Below are 27741 nucleotides of genomic sequence, written 5' to 3' on the forward strand. Positions count from 1 at the left end.
TTTGGCGCTAAAGATACAACATCCTCTCCCGGTACAAGGAACGGGGCTGCCCTAACTTACGCTCTTAATCCAACAAAGCTCTCTTTCGGTGAATAAACTCGTGCAACATTTTCAGCAATAGTTATTATTGGTACTGGGCTGTTTTATCCACCTTTGTCCGTCTCGTCCTCTCGAATATTTCCCTCTATCTCATTCTCAGAAATAAGAATGATGAGGTAAGTGCTTCCGGTCGCCATCTTGTCGTTTACCAGTGCTGAGCACTGAAGGGGTTTGTTTGGAATAATCGACTACGATCTCTTTTCTTTTTTTAAGTTGTTAACATTTGTTGTACAAAATGTCTAAGCGACATCGTTTGGATTTAGGCGATGATTATTCGTCGAGCAAAAAGAGATCATCAGACGGGTATGTTTAATGCAGTGAGATGAGTTTGAATATTTGTTGTCCGTGGCGCGGTGTCAGGCCCGGTCGTTCAGGCTCTTTGTGTCGGGCTAGTCATCCAGTGTAGATGCTGCGGAGTATAATTAAACCGGATTTTCACTAGAGTTCATACAGTTTTTTGTAAGGTCTATCAATTATTCTGATTATCGATATTAAGACGACACTAACCGGTTAATCTATTTTGAATCATTGGCTTAATGCCGCCAGAACACGTGGGTCTTTGCCTTGACTAGCGCTGATGGTTAGCAAAGCGCCGCAAGCTGAATTCCAAATGGACGCCTCAGTTAATATATAGTCCACTGCATAGGCTACACAAGCCATTTTTAGATATACGATATAGTGCCTTGATGTAGGGAGTGAGGGGGACATTTGGGATTTAGCCTGCACTTGATGTGAGCTAGTAATGCCGACTGGGCTGTTACTGTCCACGCTTATCAGTTCCCTGTACCTCTAGGCAGTTTTATTGACGGCTCATAAGTTGTTGTCTTTTTTTTTTTTTTAAAGGTTTTCGCTAGCTTTGTAGCCATTACAGATTATCACTTTGTCAACATAATTCAATGAAACGGCACACGGCTCGTAATATCATTGAGCTAGCTAATGTGTGCATGTTTACCGCCACCCGGTATTCCTGAAAGACGGGCAGCTAGATAGATAGTAATCAATATTGTACTATTTTCTGGTACCTAAAAAGATTTTTTTTCTTTTTTGCTTATTTTTATTTTTGGAGAATATCAGCCAACAGAATTAAGTATTACGTTTCGCCAACCATAAATGAATGTGCTATGGCTAGGTAGCTAGCTTGCTAGTAACTGCGGCAGTGGAGGAGAGTCGGTGTAGTTCAGTGTGTTGACAAGTGCGCGAGGCACCAGAGCTGGCGAATATTTCGTTTATTAAACATTTCCAATTCGCAGTATTATGTGCCTAAGTGGCGGACGATGCCGTTGTGCTACATATAACATTCGATTCTTTCACCTGTTAGTTCTATACACCTTCATAACTATTGGAATTGGTACTGACCCTAGCCCATTTGTTACATTGAACAGATTGTCAGCTTCCCCCCATTCACATTGTGTCTTAGTTAAAGTCACGGTCAGTCTCTACCAGAAGTGAAAGTGAAGGTTTTATAATCCCAGCAACACTTCTGTTCCTGATGCACAGTTACCAGCATCACATACCACCATCACTGCTATAACGAGTTTAGAGAATGAACCACCTCCTAAATAAGATCTGACCAGTGGGGGTCCAGTGATAATCTGTGCACAACAAAGTACAATTTGCATTAAAGAATATGAGCACTATGTATATATACTACAAGACTGCGTTGTTTTAAGGAGAACCAAGCAACTAAAACATTACTATAAATTTTGTATTTAAATATACAGCTCATTTTCAGGTTAATTCAATATAACGTTAGAGTAAGCAAGTCTGTTTGTGTATTTATGATTCCTTGGAAATGATGTTCCTTTGAAATTATGTTTTCAGCATAACTTCTGCATGCTTTTGGCTTACAGGTGATGACTTTAAAAATATGTGCATTGTGATTTGACACTAGGCCAAATTTGACCTTTCATTGCTGATTGAAATGAAGTGCCATTTTCATGTATAGTAAATAGTATATTTATTTTAGAACTTTCTTTTTGAATTACAAGTTGTCATTCAATCCCCTGCAGAAAAGACCGCGACAGAGATCGAGATGAAAGGTCAAAGGACCGGGACCGGGACCGTGACAGAGATCGGGACAGGGACAGAGAGCGTGACAGAGACCGGGAGCGAGACAGGGACAGCAAAGCTCCCAACTCTGCCCTGAACGTGAGCGCAGCATCTGGGGGAGGGATGCTTCCTCTGAAACAGACAGCCATCCATCAGCAGATCAACCCCTTCACCAACCTACCCCACACGCCACGCTACTACGAGATCCTCAAGAAGCGTCTGCAGCTTCCTGTCTGGGAGTATAAAGAGCGCTTCCATGAGATCCTTACGCGCCATCAAAGCTTTGTGCTGGTGGGAGAGACCGGCTCCGGAAAGACCACACAGGTGTGTTGCACTTCAAGAATACAAAAAAAAATCTATCACCTGTGATGGTTCTTAGGGCTTCAGTTACAAAAAAAAACTGCTAAGTATAACTTTTCGTTATTCATTTTTAACCAAACAACTGGGATAACTTTCTCCAAAATGTAAATCGTGTATATATTATTGATAAATTATTTTTTAAATTATTCATTCTTTTTCTGATGTCATCAAACACAATTTAAATTTTGTCATTTTTAAAAATGACAGAATTCATTTTACAAAATTTTTATTGAATGGAGATACACTGATATGCCAATATTTCAGACTTTAATGAAAACATAAAAAGGGCACTTATAATAAAAATTAGATACAGTAAAAAAAAAAAAAAAAAAGGCAGCAAGTTATTTAATTGCTCACATCTAATTCTGCTAGCTGTTATGAAATGATTTTATCTGACTGATGTGTGGTTTCTGAGAAGAGATGCTCAAAACTGGTTGACCCCCATATTTTGTTGAGTCAGGTATAAATATGCAAAATATGCACTCTAGTCTAGGGAATTTGCATATGATGTCGATGCAGATCCAGCTTGCTCACGTGTTCTCTCATTCCTTCATCTCCTGTAAGCACGTTTTAGGGCTGTGACAGATCAGGAGCATTTCCCGGGAAGACTGAGCACCCAAGCATTCACACTCGCACACATCTTAAGAGTGGCCAGTTTACCTACTGCCCTGTATTAGAGGTGGGAGGAAAACTGGAGAAGCAGTGTAGGGGACCCATGCAGAGACAGGGTGAACATATGAAAGTTATAGCCTGTAACCTGAGCTCAGGATTGTACCAGAGATCCTGGAGTTGTGAGGTGACATCACTACATGATCTCCCTGGGTTGTTCTGTTCTTGCACACACAAGCCACTAGATGCCTACACTCCATGTGGTTGGTTATTACTAGATTTTGAACAGGCTGGTATTATAAAATACGATTATATACAACAGATAGCTCAGGCCCATTAATTTGATTGGACAAGCAGTGTTCAGAGAGCAATGATATTTAGTACAAGAACACTGGAACGTTTCCAGTTCTAGCAATAGTTTGTTGTATTGAAGCCCTTACTCCACTTGCTAACTGTTAGTCTGTCAAAGCTGTTTCTGTCAGTGATTCAAAAACAAACAAAATATTTGGCCTTATTTTGTCTAAAATATCAATTAAGCAATATTAATTTCTTATATATAGAACTGTTGTCTTATAGCAATATCAGACTCCCAGTCATGCTGTTGTACTAGTGGACTCAATCAGTAGAATTTGATATTGCTTAAATATACACCGGTTAGGCATAACATTATGAGCAGTGACAGGTAAAGTGTATCGGACTGATTATTTCCTCATCATGGCATCTGTTAGTGGGTGGGATATATTAGGCAGCAAGTGAACATTGTTGATGTGTTAGAAGCAGGAAAAATGGGCAAGAGTAAGGATTTGAGCGAGTTTGACAAGGGCCAAATTGTGATGGCTAGACGACTGGATCGGAGCATCTCCAAAACTGCACCTCTTGTGGGGTGTTCCCAGTCTGCAGTGGTCAGTATCTATCAAAAGTATATATCCATTAAGTCTTGTTAGCTTCCTTTGAGTCCTGTAGGTATCCTTTAAGCTCTGTGGAGAATATGGAGGCCCCACATCACAACTTAGAGGACTTAAAGGATCTGCTGCTAACATCTTTGTGCCAGATACCACAGCACACCTTCAGTGATCTAGTAGAGTCCATGCCTTGATGGGGCAGGGCTGTTTTGGCAGCAAAAGGGGGACCAACACAATATTAGGCAGGTGTTATAATGTTATACCTGATCTGTGTATAATTGCATCCTCATTTTCCGCTTCAGACAACCATACCCTACGTTGCACTGGTTGAGACATCTTTGTGAATGAGCTACGTGCGGACTAAGTTATCAATGTGCATCTCCATCCACTTTTTGGCAATAGCGGAACTTTTATGCAAATCTTCTTTTGAAAATGAATCGGTCAGAAAGCTGTAATGTTAATGCAAATGACAAACATCTGCTTTGATGAGTCAGAGAGCTGTCAAGCGAAGACCTGCATTCACAGAGAACGTGATTAGCACCCTGCAGCAAGTTTCTAAAAAAAAAAAAAAGAATGAAAAGGCACCACAGCAATAAACACTGATTTTCTGTTTAGTGTTGAAAGATACATCACTTTATCTGCGTCATTTCTGCTTATGCTGACTTATAAATAGAACCATCATTTAAGCAGCTATTATCAGTGATCTACTTGTCACAGGATAATGTTATCAGGAACTTAACAAATTATGTTATGACTTCTACTGCAATTGTTTATTTAATCAATAGTTAGTGTAGGGGATGTTTTATTCCCTAATTCTGTAGCTCAGCTCTTCATTTTGATGCCCAGCAGTGCTTTTTCTTTACTTGACAACTCTGAATAGATGCTATTGGTATGAGTACGCTGTCATCATTGTGGCAGCTATAAACCAACAGGGAAATATGCTTTATTTATGTATGGATGTGTTTCAAACCGACATAAATTTAACATGCTCCTGGACTGCCAGTGTTTACTGCAGTGACAAACTAATGATTATTAAGTGCTTGTGTAGACTGTGTGTAATGTTGTGTGTTTTGGCCCTGTAGATCCCTCAGTGGTGTGTGGATATGGTGCGCTCCCTGCCGGGACCTAAACGTGGTGTAGCCTGTACCCAGCCCCGCAGAGTGGCAGCCATGAGTGTGGCCCAACGAGTGGCAGATGAGATGGATGTCATGCTGGGACAGGAAGTTGGCTACTCTATCAGATTCGAGGACTGCAGCTCGGCAAAAACCATTCTCAAGTGAGTCCATAAATTAAAAGCCTGAACAGGAAGTAATGATCATTTGGCAGCTTATTAGAGTACATGTAGAATATGTCCTTTGTGACTTGTACTGGTGTTCTTGGTCTTCATTCTCAGGCCTATATAAAACTTTTTTTTCTTTTAAAAACATTTATGCACAATTAGATTTAACCATGCACAGACATTTTAAGCTCTGGTATGTTTGTGCAGCTGTGTGTTTGGGAGCATGTCAGGGTTTCATATGGGGATACCCTTGTAGTTGTTTAAGAGGCAATAACGAATGTAACATGAAATGAAAAGGCAAAAAATGTCCTAGTGAGTTTTTTGTGTTTCACTAGGAATAATAGAAGAAAGCATGAACATTCATGTTGCATCTGTGCTGGGCGTGCATTAGAAATAAATAATTTAAGAGCACCGTCCTGCATACTGCTTACTCTGGCTTTTATTATGATTGCTATTATAGCCAGTATAAAGTTCTCACACTTTGTATTCATAAGTGCCACAATATAATGAACTCATGATACAATAATACAATCATATCAGCATGTGACGCATAAAACACAGGAAAATTAAATGTGATGGAAACATGCTTGTGCTGTTAATTTATAACTGACTGGATGTGAGCATTTTACAAAAAGCCGTCCCGAGAGACTAACATAATGAGTAAAAGTGCTTTTTATCAGTTTCAGGACTAAGATATTTGTGAGTTTTTTTATTGTAGTGCTCTCTGAAATTGGGGTGATTGGGACAGCACTGAAGTCTATGGAAGATGTAAGCTGTGTTTGATTAAGGAAAAACTCGGTTAAGCTTTTTGGCTAAACATTATATGTTTTTCTGTCTCATCAAATTGGTGTTCACCAGAACGCTGGCTAATTTATAGTACTAAGGGGTCGGTCAGAGTTCCTCTGTGCACCATGCTTACCCATAAACCCCATCTCGCTGTGTCCCAACACACATACAATTAAGTGCCAAAGTATAAACCAGCCCTTAGACTTGTACAGTCTTGTATAAGTTTTCCATCTTACTCAGTCTTCACAGTGACGTAATTATAAACCGTTCTATCCATATTTTTTTTTTCATGTTTTCATATGCACATAAACAAGCCACAATTCTCACTTCAGTTCTGGCTCCAGTACAGAAAACAATGCCAAGACGAGAGCCCTTTGGAATTGAAATGCTTCATAAGCCAAGAAAATCCTTGTTGTACTTAAAATCATGTGCTGCTCCCAGCCAGCTATTGATGGTGAAAGGACCAGCTTGTTTATTTTCTTTTGCTCTGCAGCACCACTCTGTTTTTTGTTTTTTTTTATTAAGGGCTTTGAACTGTATAACTGTTTGGAGGTATTTATGCCTGTTAACACTGAAGAGTATTTATTTATTATAAATCTTCTCATGGTTATGGTCATAGAACTGCACAATCATGTACATGGTGGTATCATGGCGCACAAATTAGTTACGGTATTTTGCCTTTTCAGATTTCAAACATTTATTGTCTTTTTTTTTTTTTTTTTTTTTTTTTTTATTTTAAATAGGTACATGACTGACGGTATGTTACTCCGAGAGGCCATGAACGACCCTCTGCTCGAGCGATATGGCGTAATCATACTGGACGAGGCTCATGAGCGCACACTGGCCACAGATATTCTGATGGGTGTTCTCAAAGAAGTTGTTCGCCAGAGATCAGATCTAAAGGTAGGCGTGTGTGTGTGCGCGCTCTTTGTGTGCATGCATTCAGACTCATTCTATCATTGTTTTGTCTGTCAGCTTGTACAATCCATCTCCATTTTACTCCCAGTTTAAGCTGGGGAAAAAATAGATAAGCAGATGTTTTTCGGCACCACTTAGCGCCGGCTTAGTGTGTGTTGCGAATGGGATGCTGTAATACGATGTTGTCACCTGAACCCTGGCACCTCATCAGAAGTCATTTCCTTGGTAGCTCCTTTGACCAACTGAGCGCTGATATGTGGTTCCCCCGATGTTCCACTCCACAGGAGAGCAGCACGACACTGCTGCAGTCAGGAACATTATCTGCATCAGTACTGCCTCATCCCGGGGCTTGTTCTGTTTTTCTTTTTAACAGTTGATTTCAAGGAGATATTTTCTTTAAATTAAGTCTGGTGGACAAAAAAAATTGAATGTATGTTTATCATTACTCTCTGAAGCTTATTTATTTGAAAGCAAAAGCAAATCAGTCCCTTTTTTTTTTTTAGTGATTCGTGGTGGCTGAGAGTTTTTTGTTGTGTGTAAACTAAGCTAAATCTTCCACTAGTGACAATCTTGTGGGCGTAACTACCTAAAGCACCCCCTTCCCTCCAACCTACCTCCCCACTTTGCTGCTTCTGTGTAAATTATCTCTTAACTTTGACTGGCGCTCAATAATGAAGCTCCTGTACTGCTGAAAGCCTGACATCTGTGTGGCTGTTTGTTCTCCGACTAATGCAGCCATTACTCTCAAATGCGAAAGGCCAGTCCGATTTATCAGCAGAGCTTGTACTGCCCTCCGGTCACCCCATTTTAAGGCAATCAACCCTGAGGGAGCAGAAGCATGTCGCCTTTTATGACCACGGTGTGCCAAACGCACTTCTCATAAAGCAGATGGGTAATGACTGCTTGTTGTCAGGATCAAATCAAAGGTTCTACATTTGTTCAGGAAGTGTTAAATGAGGTCTAGGTGATGCCAAATGAACTGTGGTCTTCAACTTCTCATATAAATTTCAGAGTTAAATGTCCCTCGGTTAAGAGCAATTATGATGTCTCATGGTGCAGAAAGGGACTGAGGTGGACTTTGCAGTGTTGTATGTGAAAGGGGAGTTAAGTTTTAGATGCAAAAGCCTTTACTTGAGGTAGGATCTTGTCCACATGGCAGAATGCAGTAGGTTTAGTACAGCATATTGTACTGTATCAGCCACATGAAGTGGCATATTCTTTTGTGAGACACTACAGCTAAAGAAAATGTTGGGTTGCTTGTAAACCTCATCCTCCATGACCTTTAAGTTTTTATTTTATTTATTTAAGTGACTGCAGATTGTTGTCTTTTTTCTTTTTTATCTTGTAAATGCATCTTTACCCCATCAGTAACCAATGGACTGTTCTCTACTTTCTAATTTCCTATTCTTTTTGCCTCAGGTTATTGTCATGAGCGCCACCTTGGATGCAGGAAAGTTCCAGGTTTACTTTGACAGCTGCCCCTTGCTCACCATCCCCGGCAGAACGCATCCCGTAGAGATCTTCTACACTCCAGAGCCTGAGCGCGACTACCTGGAGGCGGCCATCAGAACAGTCATCCAGATCCATATGTGTGAGGAAGATGAGGGAGATGTGCTACTCTTCCTCACAGGACAGGAGGTAAGGCCGTTTCAGTCTGGAGACAATGCATTCGATGGGGTGGTATGCTTGCTTTTTGAAACTGCCCAGCTGGTATATCGAGGAAAACAGGTGCTAGAAGCGATGCGTAATGATTTCAATAAAATGGTCGCCTCTCGCACTGTGCAGCTTGCGCATTCCGCACGATCAGTGAGTCAGTGAATTCACAGACTGAAACCTCAGCTAATAAAGTGCGAGATATGCATCGTCCAGGGGCGTTTCAACCTTGTGATTCACACTGCAAAAAATACATTTTGGCTTTGTTTGTCTGTGTCTGTAAAATCAAGCTCTCTTCTCATGAGCCTGTCTGAACTCCCCAGTTACAAATGAGCATGTTTCATAGAAATGGATGTGACCGACGTGTGTGCATACAAGTGCTTTCTAAATAAGGATTTAAAAAAGATATCCGCATTCATTTTGCAAAAATGCCTCAATCCCATCAGGACAGAGCTGAGAAGATCAGTGCTGAGATTGATATGGGCCGTGGACACAGCTGGCCTTAGTGCTTGGGTAAAGAGCCTGTGTGTGATGGCAGAGTGTGACCCAAATTCAGGCCTGAAATTAAGTCATTTGTTATTTTTCCTTTCTTGCAACTGATGCTCACCCAACTGGAATGGGGAGTTAGATGCCTGGCCAGAATGATAAATATGGTCACAGATGATGGGTCAGCAGTGTCCTGTTGCAGTTGTCTAGGCTTTTCATATACAGTGTAGTTCGTAAGTATTTGGACAGATGACAGTTTTCATTCTTTTAGTTCTGTGGAGCAGCTCCTTGGATAAATCTATCAAAAGATTTCTGCCCTCTCAGAGCATCAGTCCTCCCCCCTTACAGCATTGTTTATATTTATCCCTGACCTTCATGTCAGTGCATGCCTTTTCACTCTAATCTTTTAGGCTGTGTGGTATCTTTATTTTGAGAGTATTTATGCTTATATTGGGTTAACATAAAAACACTAAAATACTAAGTTATTTATACCCTCTGTTTCAAATTATCATGTGACATACCAGTACCTACAAACTTAACATGTAGGTTCAAAGTTGCGTCCTAATTCTCCAAAATAGTCTAATCTAAACTAAAACTAGAATTAGTGTATCCCAAATTCATAGCATGTCGAAACATGTACCTCAAAGGTTGGAGGATTTTGAAAGTGCCCACAGATCCTTGTGGTGGAGGGAGGAGTTTTGTGACCGTTTGAATCGCAGCATATTAGAGAAGTGGAAATGAAATGTGGAAAAAATAAATCAAAGGAATGATAATGGTGATGGTGGGCTTAACTAGGCACATCTCTTCCAATATATAATGAGTTAGTTAATATGTCCCAGTATATCTGTACTCTCATCAAACTGAAAAGATTTGTGTGTTTCAGCACACAGATAAATTCTGTTCTGATAAATGTGTATAATGAAACGTTTCTTTCAGAGAAATTAATGGTGGTAAAAGAAAAGGAAAAAAAAGTCACTAAAGCAGCAAATAAAGCCGCTGGTGTCTGGAGTCCCAAGTTGTTCTTGAAGCAGGATCGTCCAGAGGCTTGCAGCTGTGTGTAAAGCCTTGTTTTAGTCACTCCTAACCAATGTTCACAGAGAAATGATTGCATTGGGCTGAGAAAAAGGCACAAAGATTAATTTGCAAGCCATTATATTCACAGACGAGTGCCGTGCTACAATGTATGGCCCAGATGCATGGAGTTCGGGATAGCTGCTGAATAGCCACCCTGTACCCACAAGACTGCAACATCAGCAAGGAGGTGGCAGAGCGGTGATTTGGGTTGGAATATTGGGAAGTGAGATGGTATAGGGTCCGTGAAGGTGTCGAAACGACCTCTGCAATATACGTGGTCTTCGTAAGCAATCATTTTCTGCCATGTTATAAAAAGAAAAATTGTGCCCTCTGAAATGAAATGATTTTCACCTAGGACAATGCACCATCTCATGCTGCAAAAACACTTTTGACTCCACGGTTGCTGTGGACTTGAAAGGAGGAAAAAAAAACTCATGGTGTGGTAACCATCATCCCCTGATCTCAATCCTACTGAGAACCTGCAGAACATCCTTAACAGGACAATCTGTGAGGGTGGGTGCCTGGCTATATACCTCAAATCAGCAGCTCTGTGAGACAGTACTGGCATTCTGAGATGAAATACAAGAAGAAACTTTACTTTGACTTATCAGGTCAATGAATGAGAGTTGGTCATCTCAGTTCTTCACATGAGCTGTCAATGTTTGTTTTGAAAAATCTGTCCAAGTCGCCCATATGGCAGAGTTTTATTTTTGAGTTTATTATAACCTATTGAATGTAACCCAAACTGTATTCTCCATAATTATTGTGAAACTTCCTATTGTGGTGTTTTCAGATCAATAAAGCTGCTGTTGATTTAAAAAAACAAAAAAACAACAACTTTATCCATACTACCTGTTTAGGGAAAACATACAAATATGGCATGTATATAATAATTTTCAACATGTAGTCGTCATAAAATTATCAAAAACATCCCTTAATATTTTTTTTTTTTTGCAATAGCAGTGTTTATAATCTGTTATTATCTGATATGTAAATTCACTCTGGCATTGTGACAGTGTTCTAATTAGAAATATTCAGATACACCACCTTATATAGAGCTGTGTGTGTGTATATATAAAATATATATAGCCATGTATAAATGAAGACTTATTTTCTCAGAGTTAAACAAGCTTATACAGATGAAAATCTGTTATTTGTCCAACTGCAGTGGCTCGAATTAGTCCCAAGCCAGCTTGCATCTGTTCCAGCTAATTTGCATCTCCACTGGGCGGATTAAAAAGAGTGTTTCAAGAATGTTTATACAGAATAGTAGAGTCAGTGGGCTGGTGTTGGTGCTGTGTCCCAGGTGCAGTAGCTCTTGTCGGGCACAGCCTCCCGTTCGTCTCCCTCGATGCCAGTCCTTCTGACAGCTGCTGCATCCCCAGATCTAATGGTCTATTAATACTTCGGCTAATTTGATCAATCAATTCACATTTACTCTGTCCCGAGCTGCCATGGAAAGCCTTTGATTAAAAGGCACATGGCCACCAGCACTATTTACACACACATCGTACCCCTGGGAATAAATCTGTGTGTGCTAGGACTACCACATGGCCCCAAAGCTGTGCTCGTATATTTGGTATAACACTAATGCTAGAGCCAACATGGACTGAATAATAATTTGCAGCTCTTTACTCCGTGGTAGAAATGAATCTGTGGGCCCTCCTCGGACCTTGCAATCAGTCTGTTCGAACAGTATTGGAAAATATAGATTAGTGAAGGTTGCTGCAGCTTTATTAATTTGCTCCCCTTGTGTTAGAAGAAATCATGCTTGCCTGCAGATGAGGTATGTGGTCAATTCTTTCTTGTCAGAATTGCTTGCAGTGCCTGCTTTAGCCTCAGGATGGTGCTAGTGTATAGGCAGTGCTTTTTTTTTTTTTTTTTTTTTTTTTTTTTTTTTATTATTATTATTATTATTATTATTAAAATCCATAATGTTCCAGTAAGAATGAACATTGCATCTGAGTGCCTTATAAGGGATGATCTTTATTTTACGTCTAAACTTATTCTTGACCTGACTAGACCCCCTGACCATTAATGCACATGAGGAATTAATTTCAAATGTTTATAGTGTTAATCTAGTTAAATACAGCTGGTTAATATTGCTGGTTTGTTGCCAGAAAGTGTGCATTACAGGCAGCTTTTCGTCCATCCACTTGTTTAGTCTGTGAAAATGCATATTAGGTCTTAGAACTATTTCACAGTTGATCACCTCAGTTGTGTTTGTAAATCTTAGCGTTAGCTGTCAGATTTTGCCGGTTCCTCGAGGCCCCTTTTGAGTGTGAGCCCACTACGTCTGCAATGTTTGCCCTCACTTAACCAATCCTTTGTGACTTGCTTCTGTTTATGCACCGGTGCGGCTTTCTCATTTCACATTACCCTTACTACATTACCATCTGGAATAATGAATCCTGTGTGTGAGACTGTGTGTGTGTGTGTGTGTCCTTGTGACTATTGCTTTAGACAGCAAAACCACAGGAAGTTCATCCAAGCAGCATGCTCTCCAGGTTTAATTTTCTCAGCCATGTCACAACTGGCTTGCAAAGTGTGCTTGATCTAAAGCACTGAAGCCTCACCACAGTTTGTGTGTTGTGCCCCTGGAATCTGTTCCAGGACAAGTTAATGTGATTTTTAATGGGAAAATGGAGGTCAATAAGAGTTTAAAAAAGCACAACAAAAATCAGCTGCTGGTTCATGCTTCTTGGGGGGGGATGGGAGCTTAAAATGAATACATAATTCTGTTTTATTGCTAAAGCCAGATTATTGTTGCTCTGCATCCAGCGTTATGATATTGTATTAACGTGTTCCACTAACGGTGCATCTTCTTTTACCATTCAGGAAATCGATGAAGCCTGCAAGCGGATCAAACGGGAAATCGACGACCTGGGCCCAGAAGTGGGCGACATTAAAATCATCCCGCTCTACTCCACCCTACCACCACAGCAGCAGCAGAGGATCTTCGAACCTCCACCACCTCGCAAGCCTAGTGGAGCCATTGGCAGAAAGGTAAATTTTTCAAAAACAGTGCCCTTCTCAATCTTTCATTATGAATCAGAGCAAGATGGAAAGGATGGAAACGGTTGGTTGACGCATAAGAAACTCGCAGAACACTGAGTGGTGCTAGGACTTCGTTAAAGTCCCGTCCTTGCCCCAAGCTTTGGTGCAACATTGACTCACAGCATATGTTGTTTTTGTCAGCATGTGATTCTCTTCTCCAAAATAGCTGAGCATTACTCATGCGGTCTTAGCCCCTGGATCTCGCCGTCAATAGGTTTCACCCCTTACAAAATGACCTCCATCATGTTGCTTTGGCTCATATCCATCCCTGTCATCTTTTTTTCTCCCCCTTGATAAAAGGGTCAGTACATACCTTCTCTCTGTATGTTTGTAATCTCCCGCTCTTTCCGTTTCTTGTTACTTCTTGTAACTCCACTAGATATTATTGATTTTATTGAATCTAATTGAACTGTTTCTTGTTTCTGTTTTAATTCCTACCACTTTGCCTCAGCCTTGCCTTCAATTCTGTTCTCCACAGCTTCCTTTGGATGTGCACACTGAATCAATCTGCTACCTCGGCACCTCTCTCTCTCTGTCTCTCCCCCCTTCCTGTTCTTCTCTGCTTCATGTGATCTTTTCATCTTCCCCAGCCACGTCCATGTTTACAGAGGTGCAGAAATTTGCGCTAGTTTGATTGCCCGTAAGCCAAGGTTCTGACTGCGTTAAAAGTTCAAACATTACCCGGTGTTTGCTTAGGCTGCTCAAAGATATGTTGACATGAAACAGCAACATGGATACACCGGCGCTCGTATCACTGCAGTGGCCCTCTTGGGATGCAAAGCCACTCTATCTTGACTGGAATATGGGAAGAGAAGAAGGAAGGGCGCTTGTTGATGAAGCGTTTGGCAGAACAGGGGGGCCAGCAGTGTTGTAAATTGGCTCAGTCATAAACGGTCCCTTCCTTGGCCCATAAACCCAGACTCAGACTTTGAGATGACAGCAGTTCCACCCACGCCCTGGTGATTTCTTGAAGGTGTCTGACTAGCCTTGTGGCATTCGGGTATTATTTTGCTGCATCCTACCTCGTCTGTCCCCGGTTGCATAGCGATGAGCTCAAATTACCTTGTTAAAATGTCATCTTGTCAGACCCTCTGGCATACGTTGCCCACAATGCAAATCAGCCTCCTTTGGTGATAGTTGGAGACAGTGTGTGGTTGTTGTCTGTAGAGCACCTGTGAAGGAGCCTAGTGAACAGTTCTGTTCCAAATGCAACAGATTTTTATGGGCCTGGTGTGCAATTCCCTTTCAAAGCAGTCTAAATTTGTGCAGATCAGCACCAGGAGGATTATATGCAGGGGGTTGTGGAAATGTCACTGGTTGAAGTGAAATTGGGGAATGAAAGGACAGAGACATGAGTTCTAGTTGTACGTGCAGTTCGTTTCTTTATTTATTTTTAATGTGGTTTATTTTTTAACTCTGCATTCCACTTTCTCCTCATTGTAGACATGCTGTTCTGCCCAATGTGAGGCACACATTCCCAGTTTTAAATTGGGTTTAATTTGTCAGTATGGCACTTTCCCTGGTGATGTCAGTGAAGGATGGCTTGAATTAGATTGTGTCTCTGCCTCTCTTACTGGCTAATAACCCAGAAGTAACGTCCCAGTATGACACCCTAATGATATTACTGATGAAAAGGCTTCTTAGTTTAGTTCTGGGACATACAGATCAGAACCAGCAGACTGTTCTTGGCTTGGTAAAATGAAAGCATTCAATGAATGGCATTGACTTGTTACATGTGCAAAATTCAATGGGCAAAAGTATGTGCACACCTGACCATCACACCCATGTATGGGTCTTCTTCAACTGCTGCCATAATGCTGTAAGCACACAGCTGTATAGGCTGTCTTTCTATGATTAACATTACAATCTCCATATGCTAGAACTAAAGAGCCCAAACATGTTCCAGCATGATAATGCCCCTTTGCATAAAGAGAACTCCCCTGTAAAGGTTGATGTGGAAGAATCCCTGACCTCAACCCCACTAAACACCTTTGAGATGAATTAGAACTCCAAACGCATGCCTGGCTTTCTTACCCAACATCCGTGGCCAACTTTATTAATGATTCTGGGGCTGAATGAGCACAAATCCCCACCACACTCAAAAATCTAGTGGAAATCCTCCCAAGAGTAGCAGCTGTTATTGCAGCAAAGTTGGGACTAAATCTGGAATGGGATTTTCAGTAGGCTTTGGATGATTGACGATAGTGTCGTGAAATTGCTGTTGGATTCCAACTATCATGATAGCAACCAAGTTGGTCAGTTTAAATGTCTGTCAGGAAACGAGGTGTCTGCAGCTATAAGATGGACAAAAACAAGTGTGTGGAATATTGTATGTGTTTTCCAGCTTATTTTGTATCCAATATGAAAGTTTATAGCCTGCTGTCTAACTGTCTACAAAACATCTTTCTCTGATGCATCTTTTCTTGTCCATGCTGCCAAACAGATAGTCATGGACGTCTCTACTTGCAAAATATGAACTGGGTTGTAAATTAAGAAAATGAAAAATGGGTGTTCATCATGGTGCCTTCATTATCCAGTTCAACACAGCACACGCACACAGAGTTTATAGAAACGTACTTAACATTTATAGCGATCTTAGTTACAGTAAACAACCTCTTATTTACATTTTACACCACAGTGTTCGTCATGTAAAAACCCTTCTGTCCATCAAACATATTTTATTCGAATGTAATGCATTTACTCCTGGAAGGAACGTGTTTTATTCTTGTTGACAGTTTTGAAAGTTTTTAAACGAGTAAACCCAAATTTAGTTTTAAAGTTCTTTAAATAAAAAGTCTTATTTATTTTTACAAAAACTGACTCTCGCCATGAATATAGCAATAGAAGCTGGCATGGCGTTGAAAAAGATTGATTTACAATTTACATAACCATCTTCAGGTATTTTTGTCTGTCGGAATGTCGTCACACATTAGGTATGTATGACCACGTCCAGTTCTTTCCTTTTCTCAGAGCCAAAGGTGATTTTGTAGTTAGTCGCAGTTTGTTATGGGGTTTCATGGCATTTAACACACGACCAAGTGTCATAGACCACAAACCTTAGGCCATATAGAGTACAAATGATGAGGAGGTTGTACTTTTAGTGGTGCTGTAGTAATCCTTTTTTATTTTTTAAAATTGTAGTACAGTTTTTAGTTTTTGCTCAGTATTCCAGTTTTCATAACCTTTTGGAATCCTGGCGGTGGGTTGAAAAGATACAAAAGGTTGCCAAAGTCATTTGTTTTATAGTATTTTTTTTTTTAAAGATTGATGGAGGGTTGGATAGGGCAGAGGAGCTGATCTGAAGAATTTTGGAACATTTAGATTGAAGCCACTCAAGTAAGATATCGCACATATTGGCCTTATGCGCTCAGCCTCAGTCGCATTTGTTCCAGACCTTTTGTATGTGGATCATTGAATCCATGAAGATGCAATTTCTCTACACCCTATGGGTCAAGGACTGTGAATCAGTGTGTGTAATAATCCAGTTGCCTTTGATATCCAATTTATGCCGATGCATCCACCTTTTATATAATTTCCATGTCTCCCTCTCAAGAATATTTTGAGGCAGAGCTTTTTCTGTCAAACTGTGGAAATGCTTCAATGGACAGTTCTGAGCTGCTTTGTTGCTTGAAGTCATCGCTCTTTCCTTCTGCCACCTCAACCTCTTTATGAAAATTTATTTAACCAGATCGATAATCGTAATTAATAATTATCGCATAGATCATTAATTGTTTTGGTCAGATCATTAATTAGCCAAAGTCAGAGCTGCTCTGTTTTTGGAAGAGGTGTCTACATTAGCAGTTCTTCAGTGTTCTAACAAGAAAGTTCTGCGTGACGAATCCAATGCAGCCTCGAATGCATCAGTGCTCTTATGGAACGGGAACATCTAGCAGCAGGACAAGCTTGCGTGTTGAGGAGATGCTACTCTCTTTCTCTCTCTCTTTTCCCCCGCATGTACACTTCTTTCTGCTTCAAACATTTCTGTCAGTGCTGATGGAGAGACCAACGGGGTGATGTGACTCATTTGATTTCTCTGTCCTGATTTGGCTGTCCTATCTCTCAGACAGACCTTCTTCAGTAACATAAAACGTGTAAAAGTGAAGGAATCTTCACTTCACTACCCTGTTCACCTTTCCTGCCCCCTTATTTGCTCTTTTCAGTGTATTTGTTTGCTCTCTATTAAATTTGAGAAGAAAATAAATGTTGCAGCTGCCTTTATTCCTGCGAGCGGCTGGGTGTAAATCTGACAACGAATCCCTCGAGCTTTCCACCCTGTTTGTAAGCTCTGTTTTGCAGTTTCCAGGTTGAGTTATTTTTCCTTTTTCCAAAGCTGAAGCTGTTTTAGCTTTGAATTAGGTTTTGCCTTTTGGCTCCCAAACACCTGCTTCGTTGTCTTAAAGAATATTTTTATATTTTCATTTAATTAGGGCTCTAACTTTGTGAAGTTTAGGAGCCTTCCCTCTGTTTGTCAGTGTGACAGATTTTAATTTGGCCTTTTCTGTTTTGCGCCACATTGTGATGTGCATGCTGTGAACACCTCGGTGTGCATGAATCATCTACCTCTGCGTTACTTTGTTTGTCCAATGTGCCAGGCTTCTCTGAAGCAATTTATATCTCAAATCCCTGCTACTGCCAGCCTCTTCTCAGGGCTTTCTTTCTCCTCGTGAACAGATGCTTTGTTGTCTCGCCATATTAAAGATGCCAGCAGTCTCCAGCTTGGTATGTTGCTATCTTGCACGCGGGGGCCACATGTACTCTTAAACCAAGCACTTGATTGAATGAATGTGAGCGAGGCCTGGTTTATACTGGGTATCTGCAAGCAGATCAGGGCATCCTGTGACGGCTTGCACCAATGAATCCCATTGTTTTTGAACGTAAAATGAGCGTATACACCAGGGGGCAGTGTTCATGTATGAGAATGGAATTCATAGGAAGCACAGTGTGTGTATATGTATATATGTATGTGTATGTATGTGTATATGTGTGTGTAATATATATATATATATATATATATAATGTGTGTGTGTATATATTATATATATATATAATAAAGTAGTGCATGGCATGTTTCATAATTGTAAATAAGAGAATAAGAGAAAAAGAAAACTTGCATTAACAAATAGTATCCAAAACAATTTCCACCACATCCATCTGTAAAGCAGCTTAACTAGGAAAGCTACTACTAATCAGTTTAGGCCACAATTCAAGACTGGGTTAGAATTTTTTGAAAATGTACATTTTTATTGTCAACACTGTCTACGTTGTGTCATTTCTGGGAGTAAGCTAGAAGTGTCTGATCCTGCAGGCTGATTAAATTAGCTTTTATAACAACTACTGCAGCTGTTATAAAGCATTACGTTTTATTTTCACAGATGCCTTATTATTATTATTATTATGTTTTCTGTAAATAAATTTGTGCATGATTCATAATTCATCATGCGAAATACAGGAAAAGAAACCTTACAGAATCTTACTCGAGCTATTAAGCTATAGCTGTCTGGATGCAAGAGTTTTATTATAGCAGAGACATTTTATTACGGAAGCCAAAGCACGAGCAGAGAAAGCACTTTTGTCAGATCAGTCGTGAGACAGCGTGAGTGCGATTTGAAATGCATTGCACTCACGTGGTGGGACCAAATGTGGGATTATCAAAAAAGTTGTGTTCTATGCTTACCCATAAGCCCCCTCTCCATGTCATGATGCAAATACACAGCCAGGGTAAAATGCAGAAGTATAAACCAGCAGCCTGATGTGGCATGAATCGTTGAAAATGCCAGAGGTGAGCAGCTGCAGTGAGAAGGAGCACCAAGCTGTGTCCAGACATGTGTTTTCTTTCCCAAAGCAAGAGCAGTAATGACTCTAGACAAGTTATGGGAGGTCATCACACCACCACAGCATGCTTTTTACGATGACCTAAAAGAATATGGTGTTAGCTGGTACTAGGCAGTTTGATGTCATTATACATGAAAAGACAGCATTTATAATGTTGATTTGAAAAGTGCTGCTCTCTTGTTTCTGTACCTTTTGTAATGTTGTCTAATCCTTTAGATTGATCTTTATAAAGTTCTGAAGAAGCTGACTATGTATTAGCCAATATTCAATATCTAATATATCCTTCCAGGATTTCACAGAGTGATTGTTGTGGTCAAAAATTCATCCTTTTGCTGGAGCTTTTTCTATTCCTCTCTTGAAAATTTTGATGCAACTTTCGTACCTTTTTTTTTTTTGTTTGTTTTCTTTTGTGAAATTGCATGCACAGGATTCTTCTCCTACCAGTAAAGACACATGTAATCAGTTTCGGTGTTTGCTCAATGCTTGTGAAGTGAAGAGGGCTGGAGTGTAACACATTTTGGCCCAAATCTGCATACGATCCACCCGAGCTCCTCTGAATATCATAGGATTTGAATTATTTTGTATTAATTTCTGTGATTGTAAAGTTGGAAAATCCTGGAGGGACTGATAATTAAATACAATTGCTAGAAATTTTATTAAAGTGTAGAAGTTGATATTTTGCTAAGTAAGGTAGTAAGGTAAAGAACACTGTTGACTCCTGTTTTAAAGAAAAGTTATGAGCGATTTTTTTTTCACAAGTACTAAGTGTGTAACTTTGAGATTTGATGCTAAATCCCAGAAAGCGTTCAGCAGATTTTGCTCAGTTCTCTTTGCTCTGTATCGCGCTCCTACAGGTCGTGGTGTCGACAAACATTGCCGAGACGTCGCTGACCATCGATGGTGTGGTGTTCGTAATCGATCCTGGCTTCGCCAAGCAAAAGGTTAGCCACCCTCGACTTTCATTGTCCTTGTTTAATGTCACCTCATCATCTGTTTCTGCTGCCTCAGAAATCCCCCTGATGAATCCAGTGGCAGTAGAGATGGAGAAGCTAGTTAGATATTCTGCTGCATGTCATAGTCTAGTAACAGTTTGAAGGATTGCACTGGGACTCTGCTGCTGTCTCTGTCACACATTCAATTTGTTGCCTCTGCACTCCTTGCACAGGTGTATAACCCACGCATCAGGGTAGAGTCACTGCTAGTGACGGCGATCAGTAAAGCATCAGCTCAGCAGAGGGCAGGAAGAGCCGGGCGTACGCGACCGGGTAAATGCTTCCGCCTCTACACTGAGAAGGCGTACAAGACTGAGATGCAGGTAAATAAAGCCATCATTACATTTGCAAACCTAATATTGCCGTAAATTTTAATTGTATGCTCTTAATTAAATGTAACCGAGAAGGAGCCATTACTTTTGTTACTGTTCATGTCACAGCTGCTTGGCCTTCCTGTTCTTTCTTTATCTCGGCGGTTTGCAAAATTTTCGCACCCAGGTTGCTCTTTGGCTGCAAAATGAATTCTGCAGACCCTCTCAGGACCAATATAAACACAATCCAGCTGTTCAAATATTTGGCTCATTATAGAAATGTGTACAGTAATATTTTGACTGTTTGTGAGGTGTTTGGCTGTGTTGTTTTTTTGTTTTTGTTTTTTTTACAGAAGATTTGGTTTTGAGTTTGGGTTTTCATTCAATTCCATTCAAATCAAACGCCTGCTCATAACTAAAAACTCAATAAATATAACTTTGATAAAGGTGGATTGTGATTCCCATCACTAATGATTGACCCCGGGGCTTTGCTTCATGGACCACTGCTTTATATAATATAACGCACGATAGGCTACTCATTTAATGGGGTCTATGGTCATTTGCATTCTAAACACTGAAACCTTCACTTGTGCTGCAAATATTGCTTCTTAATGAAGCGGCAAACCTTCAGTGTCTATCCACTTGATAAAAATGGCTTGTTTATTAAATGCACTTTTATTTTCAGAATATTTTAAATGCAGTAATTACATGATGGCTAGCAAGGAATTGTTAACCATTTAACCAACTGGCCATCATCATTACCCTAGTGGTATCTTGACCCTGATTAAAATGACTATATGTACTAGCGTTTAGGCTCGTCATCATTTCCGATGTTCCGAAAAGAAGATTGTGAACACGCAGCAAAGTCGACCATCATGTCATTATCACTACTTACTCTCTGACTAAGTCCTTAGTCCTGCCAGATGGCTTCATTTCTTTTTCTCTCCCTAAATTGATAACTAGCCGCACTGAAAATAAGACGTCCTGACAAATGGCCAAGTGAACACAGTCTTCATCTTAAACAGTGTAATTCTTCCCTGTCGCGTGGGGCGACAAAGTGAATTTTAAAACATGTTAAATAGCTCCTCAGATGCGCCAGTCTCTACTCTCTTGACACATGGGAACGTGTTAGTGCCTGATGGGAGACCCTGACTAATTCATTCTCTTTTTACTGTCTTTCTCTCCCCCTCTCTTGCTCTTGCACTCTCTCTGTCTTCTTGTTCCTAAAAGGATAACACGTACCCAGAGATTCTCCGATCCAACCTGGGCTCTGTAGTGTTACAGCTGAAGAAGCTTGGTATTGACGACCTGGTGCATTTTGACTTTATGGATCCACCAGGTACGTAAAGTAATGAATGCACTTCCCAAGAGTCGGAAAATCAGTTCAGCAGTCTACAATGTGGACTCAGTGTTTTACAATCCTAGATGTGATTTGAATCAAATGTTTAAATGGGATCAGAGTGGAAATTGAATTGAAATATACTAAGTTGTTGCTTGTTTGTGCTATGCTTTGCGATGTGTATTGTATCGTTGGAAAGAGGGAGATCACAGCAGTAAAGAGGTAACTGCTTATGCATAATAAACTAAACTGGCACCAAACAACAGGATTCACAAATAAAATGATAGCCTTAAGACCTGAAATTAGTATTTAAGCATTGTTTTCATAAATACTTGAGAAATGTGGGCCACCTCCCATCACATCGCTGTATGATCTATACATCTACAGATAATAGCTGTACTTTTCTGAGGGAATTTGACTTTCCTGACTAGGCATTGAAAACTTTCCCTTGGCACAGCTTTGCTGCTAGCTCTGTTGTTAATTCTTCATGATATAATCAGACATGAAATTGGGGTGACCGGACATTTCTGTCTAGGTTGAATCAATCTTGGTGAGTCAGTCTGCCTTAGGCTGGAAGCAAGCCAGAAGCTCCTTTTACACTTTAATGTCCGCGTCTGTCTAAACCATGCACGTAAGATTCCGCCTAATTTTTTTTTTTTCCCCTGACAGTGTTTTGGACCCACAGCTCTAGAAACTGAATTCCTTTTGACCATGAAATTGCTGGATGATCATTATGGTTCCTTTCTGGCTTCTTACATCTTTGTTCTTCTGCCTGAAATTCAAAGTGTTCATGCTTGTTTGGGCAATGTAAATGTTTTAATAGAAATACAATATTTCCAGTCACGTTTTGACCCTGAAACCTTATCGAGAAACCTTATTGACCTGATGTTGGAATCCTACCACATCTTTCTCTTCACATTGTAAACACTATCTTCCTCTTCCACTGGAACAAAGGTTCCTTTTGCTAAATTGGTGAAATGGAAGTGAATCGTTTGCGTAGTGATATTTGCTGAGTCTTCTACTCTTGCTTTACATTTGATATACCTTTCTCTCTCTTCGTTTTGGCCTTGGGTGACCATTTGGTAGTTTATTGCTGATGACATGGTGGATAGATTAAGTTTTTTCACCCAACATTATTCCATCATTTCCACCATTTCATCCTTTTTTCTTTTTTTTTTCTATGAACGTAGAATTGAGCCAGCACATAACTGTGTTCATGCTTTCACCGTGTGTATGAAGAAAAAGAGTGTTCAGTATAAGCGATCAATACAAAGTCTTAATAACTAACCAACAGCTGCCTTTTAAGAAATAAATCTTTCCTGACTGAGTGACTGCCTGAAGACCCTTGCTTTTTCTCCTACCAATTTTCACTTAACATGCAACTGATTGTTGGGCTCTGCTTCTCTAAAGCTAAAGGTCAATAATTGAATTTTGGTGTGTGTGTGTGCACTGGAGTTCATGCTTTAGCCTGGTGTGTTACTCGTCATGTAGTAGTTTGGTATGATAAGCACCTGTGTGGCATTTTGGTTGCAAATTAGTTCATTTTTTAAGTAGTAATTAATTGGTAAGTAATTATATTTTTTCTAACACATTTTGTGATCGTTGAAATGAAATAAAGGTCTAGCTTTATATCAGAGGTTTCACAGGCGCATCAGAAGTGACCGAGAAGTGAGAGCTTACTCAATTTAATGCAGTAGATAGAAGTTCAAGACGAACTTTACTTCTAGAGCACATTTAACCGAACAGACGGTGACCCAGAGTGCTGTCCAATATGAAATATTGTACCCTGACAATGACAACAAGGACAATAATAACGGCACACAATTAATGCTAAGCTAAAGAATAAAAATTAGTCTTAAGACGAGTTTTACAGCAGTGGTGTTTGTTATGGTCATGAGAAGAGGGTGCTAAAGAAAAGTTCATTTGCTGGACTAATATGTGGATACAGTTTTAGTCTGTGGATATATATTATAATTCTGTTGGTAAATACTATTAAACAGTTGTTTTACCTGTGATAATTCAAAATGATGTTACGAATCACCCAGTTGTTAAATAGCTGCAGGATATTTCAGGACATTTTCTTTTCTGACTTTTACCCTTGTCAGCTCCTGAAACTCTGATGCGTGCTCTGGAGCTGTTAAACTACCTGGCAGCGCTGAATGACGATGGAGACCTGACTGAGCTGGGCTCCATGATGGCAGAGTTCCCTCTGGACCCTCAGCTGGCTAAGATGGTCATCGCCAGCTGCGAATACAATTGCTCCAACGAAATCCTTTCCATCACCGCCATGCTATCAGGTAATACACACTCAGCACAGTGTGGGTTTGACTTGGTGGACATTCATGTCCATCTGTCCCATTTGGACAAATTGTGGTGTCTTGTATGGTAAAATTCTAGAAGAGCTACGTTGTATATTTTTGCCTAGTTTCTGGAGATTCTTATATTTCGCTTCCTCAAAGAATAATATCTACTTAAATAATGCACAATTGTAATAGAGCAACTTGGAAATGAACTCATTTAACTTAAAAGGTAACTTTTTTTTAAAGAGGTTCTGGTTAATATATGAAAGAAAGAAAAAAAAAAAAACCCATTGTAAATAATTTGTGGATTCCGTGTGCAGCTGTAGTATGTAGATGGTAAGCGTTTCCAGTTCCTGATGAGATGATTTCAGGGTGTGTTGAGTGGAGGGGTGGGGGAGAGCAGGGAAAATGAGACACAAAAAGGCTTTAGGTGAGCGCTTCATTACTTGGTAAATCCTGCATGCCTCTTGCATTTTGCATAAACAGTCCCTATTTGGGTCTAAAATTAATTCAGCGTTTGATCCAAATTGAGACCATTTCTAGAAGTAATTCAAGTTTTTATTTAGATTAAGCCTTGTTGATTATACTGAAATGAAAGGACAAGTTTGAGCGGTTTTGCGCTCTTCTTTGGTGAAAGACTTACTTGCCCTGATTGGGATGGTTCTGGAGAGATTTGTAAGAAGCTGTGCTTTATGTGCTGCAGCCTAAGCCTCTGGAACGTCCCCCATTAAGGCAAACAGAAGTGGCGCGTGCTCTCTCTCCCTCCCCCTCCGTGTAGCATAGCCTGTGCCATGCTCTAGCCTCTCAACTAGGCCTTGTGTCCTGTTTGAACGCGTGACTCATGCCTATGGGCGGCTATGTTGGGGCCCATACCAACCTTGTTTAGTCCCACAGTGCTTTGTGCGCCCCACCGAGGCCAAGAAGGCGGCTGACGAGGCCAAGATGAGGTTTGCCCACATCGACGGAGACCATCTCACCCTGCTCAACGTTTACCACGCTTTCAAACAGAGTATGTACCACACAGACATGACTGTTATAATTACAACACGACTCTTATTACCGTAACAGTAAAGGGAAAAGAGCAGTTTTGTAGATTTGAATCAGATGTCACTTAGTTTTAGTAAATATAATAGATAAGTCGCTGCTCTCCAACCAAGAGCTTTATATCTCCAAAATCCATCAGTGTCAGGACAGTGACATGACATTTTGAAAATGACAGCAGTGACTGTTCAGATCTCGAGGTCACTGTGGAATGAGCTGCTTAATTATTGTGTTCTGCTTTGTGTGTGTCCCCAGACCACGAGTCAGTGCAATGGTGCTATGATAACTTTGTGAACTACCGCTCGCTGATGTCAGCAGATAATGTGCGGCAGCAGCTCTCGCGCATCATGGACCGTTTCAACCTGCCACGGCGTAGCACAGAGTTTACCAGCCGTGATTACTACATCAATATCCGCCGAGCGCTGGTCACCGGCTTCTTCATGCAGGTGTGTGTGGATATTCAGCTATAGGTGTGATGGGTAGTGATCTTTTAAACACTTCCCTAAAAAGAAATATTGTTTCTGTTAGTATTTTAAATAGTAGTGAATAGAATTTGGATAAAGGTTTTATTGTGGATCTCCTTTCAGATTAATTCATTCATGCCAGAATTGATGGCCGAGTTGCCATGTCATTGAAAAATGCTCCTGCGTGAAACGACTCAACAGCTTATTGTTGCTAATAAGCACGTAATTATTTGTTAGACATTGTAAAGTGCGCTGTGACTTTGTACTTCAAGTTCATTTTCTGTTTCTGTTTAGAAGCAGAAAGTTAGAGTTTACTGAATAACGAATAGGTTAAAACCCTGCTACAAGTGCATAGTCACTCAGGCCTGCCATTATAATGGATAGCTCTCTTTCAAAGTGTAACCATTTAAGCATATAATCAGAAATCAATTCAGTTTTTTTAGCCTGCTGAAGGAAAATAAATGGCATTTTTAATGGGCCTGTCTCCAGAAGGGGCGCCTGAAACAAGTGACCTGACTAGTTAAATTACTCCATTAATATCAAAATATTTGTCAACATTAACCTTTACTGGCAAGACAAACTTGCGCCTCCGTGTACGAATTACAGGGCGTTCTGTCGCCGATGTCTTTGTTTGCAGTGGGATTTTTATTGAGACAGATCACCCCGTTTAATCTGCGCATTCTTCGCTGACTGTTTAATTGGCTTGTGTGTGTGAGAGAGAAAGAGTGGGAGAGAGAGGGAGCATTAATGTGTGTGCATACATGTGAGCAGGAGATTTATTTGTTAATTTGCTGCTGTTGTGTTATCAGGTGGCCCACCTGGAGCGTACAGGGCACTATTTGACAGTGAAGGACAACCAGGTGGTCCAGCTGCATCCGTCCACTGTGCTGGACCATAAGCCTGAGTGGGTGCTGTACAACGAGTTTGTGCTGACCACCAAGAACTACATCCGCACCTGTACAGACATTAAACCTGAGTGGTAAGCTAAAAAAAAAAATCCCTGCTGCTTGTGTTTTATTTGTGAGGGATGAACTTCCTTGTTTGTGTATCTAAGCTTACAGTGGAGAAAGTAATGGGACCGTGGTGCACTAGTAATCCACCCCCATTCACACTGGCAAGTGACAAGTTCCTCATGTTTGTGGGTGTGCACTGTCCAGTATTTTTTGTTTTTATTATCAATAAGAAATGCAAGCAGCCAAAATATATTTATCGTCACTTTTGCCTACACTTTAGGGTTTATACTGGTTTCTTTAGCAGATTAGCAAAGCAGGATATCTATCCTAAGGACACATCAGGACTAATTTGCATACAGTTTAAACAATGCTTGTTACTTTTAGGCTTTATCGCTTGCTGCTGTCGCTGATCTCTCAGCTCCAGGTCAAGCATATTCCTAGAAACTGAACAGTCACCTGTCTCTTTGTCAGTTGTTAGTGTGAATGTAGGGTACCAGTAGTTCTGACAACTGAACTTAGACTGGTTAAACAGTTAGTACAGTTTGGCTTTAAGATGATATGGGTATTACAGCACTGGAAGATTTTTTTAGCTCAGAAAATGTGAGTGATGGAAAACTTGACTGATTATTTCTACACCACTCTAACGAATGGAAATTTTTTGCAGGCTGGTCAAAATCGCTCCACAGTACTACGAGATGAGCAACTTCCCTCAGTGTGAAGCCAAACGGCAGTTGGAGCGCATCATCGCTAAACTCCAAACTAAGGAATACACTCAATACTAAAGGCCCTGGATGGCATAAAGGACAATATTAAATTTAACCCGCAGCTATTCATGAGGTTTCTTCTCTCAACTCTGAAAGTTGTACATCGTCATCCTGTCAACATTTAGATCGTCATTTACATGTTTTCCCCCCCTTCCCTCCCCCTTTGTTTCAGTTTATCGTTAAAATTATTTTTATAAGGATATTTTCTTGCTTCCATCTCTTTGGCCACTTGTGATATTACACAGTGTTCACTGTAGACACAGATTATCGGTTTGATTGGGAGTGAATGCTCAACAGAGATACAGACATCGACCATTTTTATGCATGATCATTCATGTGGATGTTGACATTCCTTATAGACGTTGCAAACTTTTACTGAAATGTAACTGAGTAGACAAGTACTTGTTTATTCTGTTAAGGAAAACTTTGAATTCAATAAAAATATTGATATCAGCTGTTGATCACCTATCTGA

At 40.3% G+C, this 27741-nt stretch overlaps 1 protein-coding gene across 2 annotated transcripts; it reads left to right on the plus strand.

Moving 5' to 3' along the window:
• dhx15 (DEAH (Asp-Glu-Ala-His) box helicase 15) lies at positions 1–27741 on the plus strand. 2 transcript variants are annotated; one of them, XM_058394916.1, is made up of 14 exons: positions 1–215; positions 2109–2472; positions 5102–5295; positions 6828–6987; positions 8422–8640; positions 13054–13221; positions 19959–20045; positions 20270–20419; positions 21638–21746; positions 23852–24043; positions 24933–25055; positions 25343–25533; positions 26361–26530; positions 27169–27741. In XM_058394916.1, the coding sequence occupies exons 1-14, from the start codon at positions 208–210 to the stop codon at positions 27284–27286; spliced, it is 2253 nt and encodes a 750-aa protein (XP_058250899.1). In that variant the 5' UTR covers positions 1–207; the 3' UTR covers positions 27287–27741. The 2 variants fall into 2 exon arrangements, with proteins under 2 accessions (XP_058250899.1, XP_058250898.1); XM_058394915.1 differs by lacking the exon at positions 1–215 and adding an exon at positions 230–402.

The sequence above is a fragment of the Hemibagrus wyckioides genome, linkage group LG07 (assembly GCF_019097595.1).
Source record: "Hemibagrus wyckioides isolate EC202008001 linkage group LG07, SWU_Hwy_1.0, whole genome shotgun sequence".
In the NCBI taxonomy this organism is placed as follows: domain Eukaryota; kingdom Metazoa; phylum Chordata; class Actinopteri; order Siluriformes; family Bagridae; genus Hemibagrus; species Hemibagrus wyckioides.

Bases quoted from the DNA above. Each gene is read 5' to 3' on its own strand.
- dhx15 (XM_058394915.1), top strand. From the start codon at position 335: ATGTCTAAGCGACATCGTTTGGATTTAGGCGATGATTATTCGTCGAGC. The intron at 5,296-6,827 runs GTGAGTCCATAA...TATTTTAAATAG, and splicing joins TCGGCAAAAACCATTCTCAA to GTACATGACTGACGGTATGT. The intron at 20,046-20,269 runs GTTAGCCACCCT...CTCCTTGCACAG, and splicing joins CTGGCTTCGCCAAGCAAAAG to GTGTATAACCCACGCATCAG.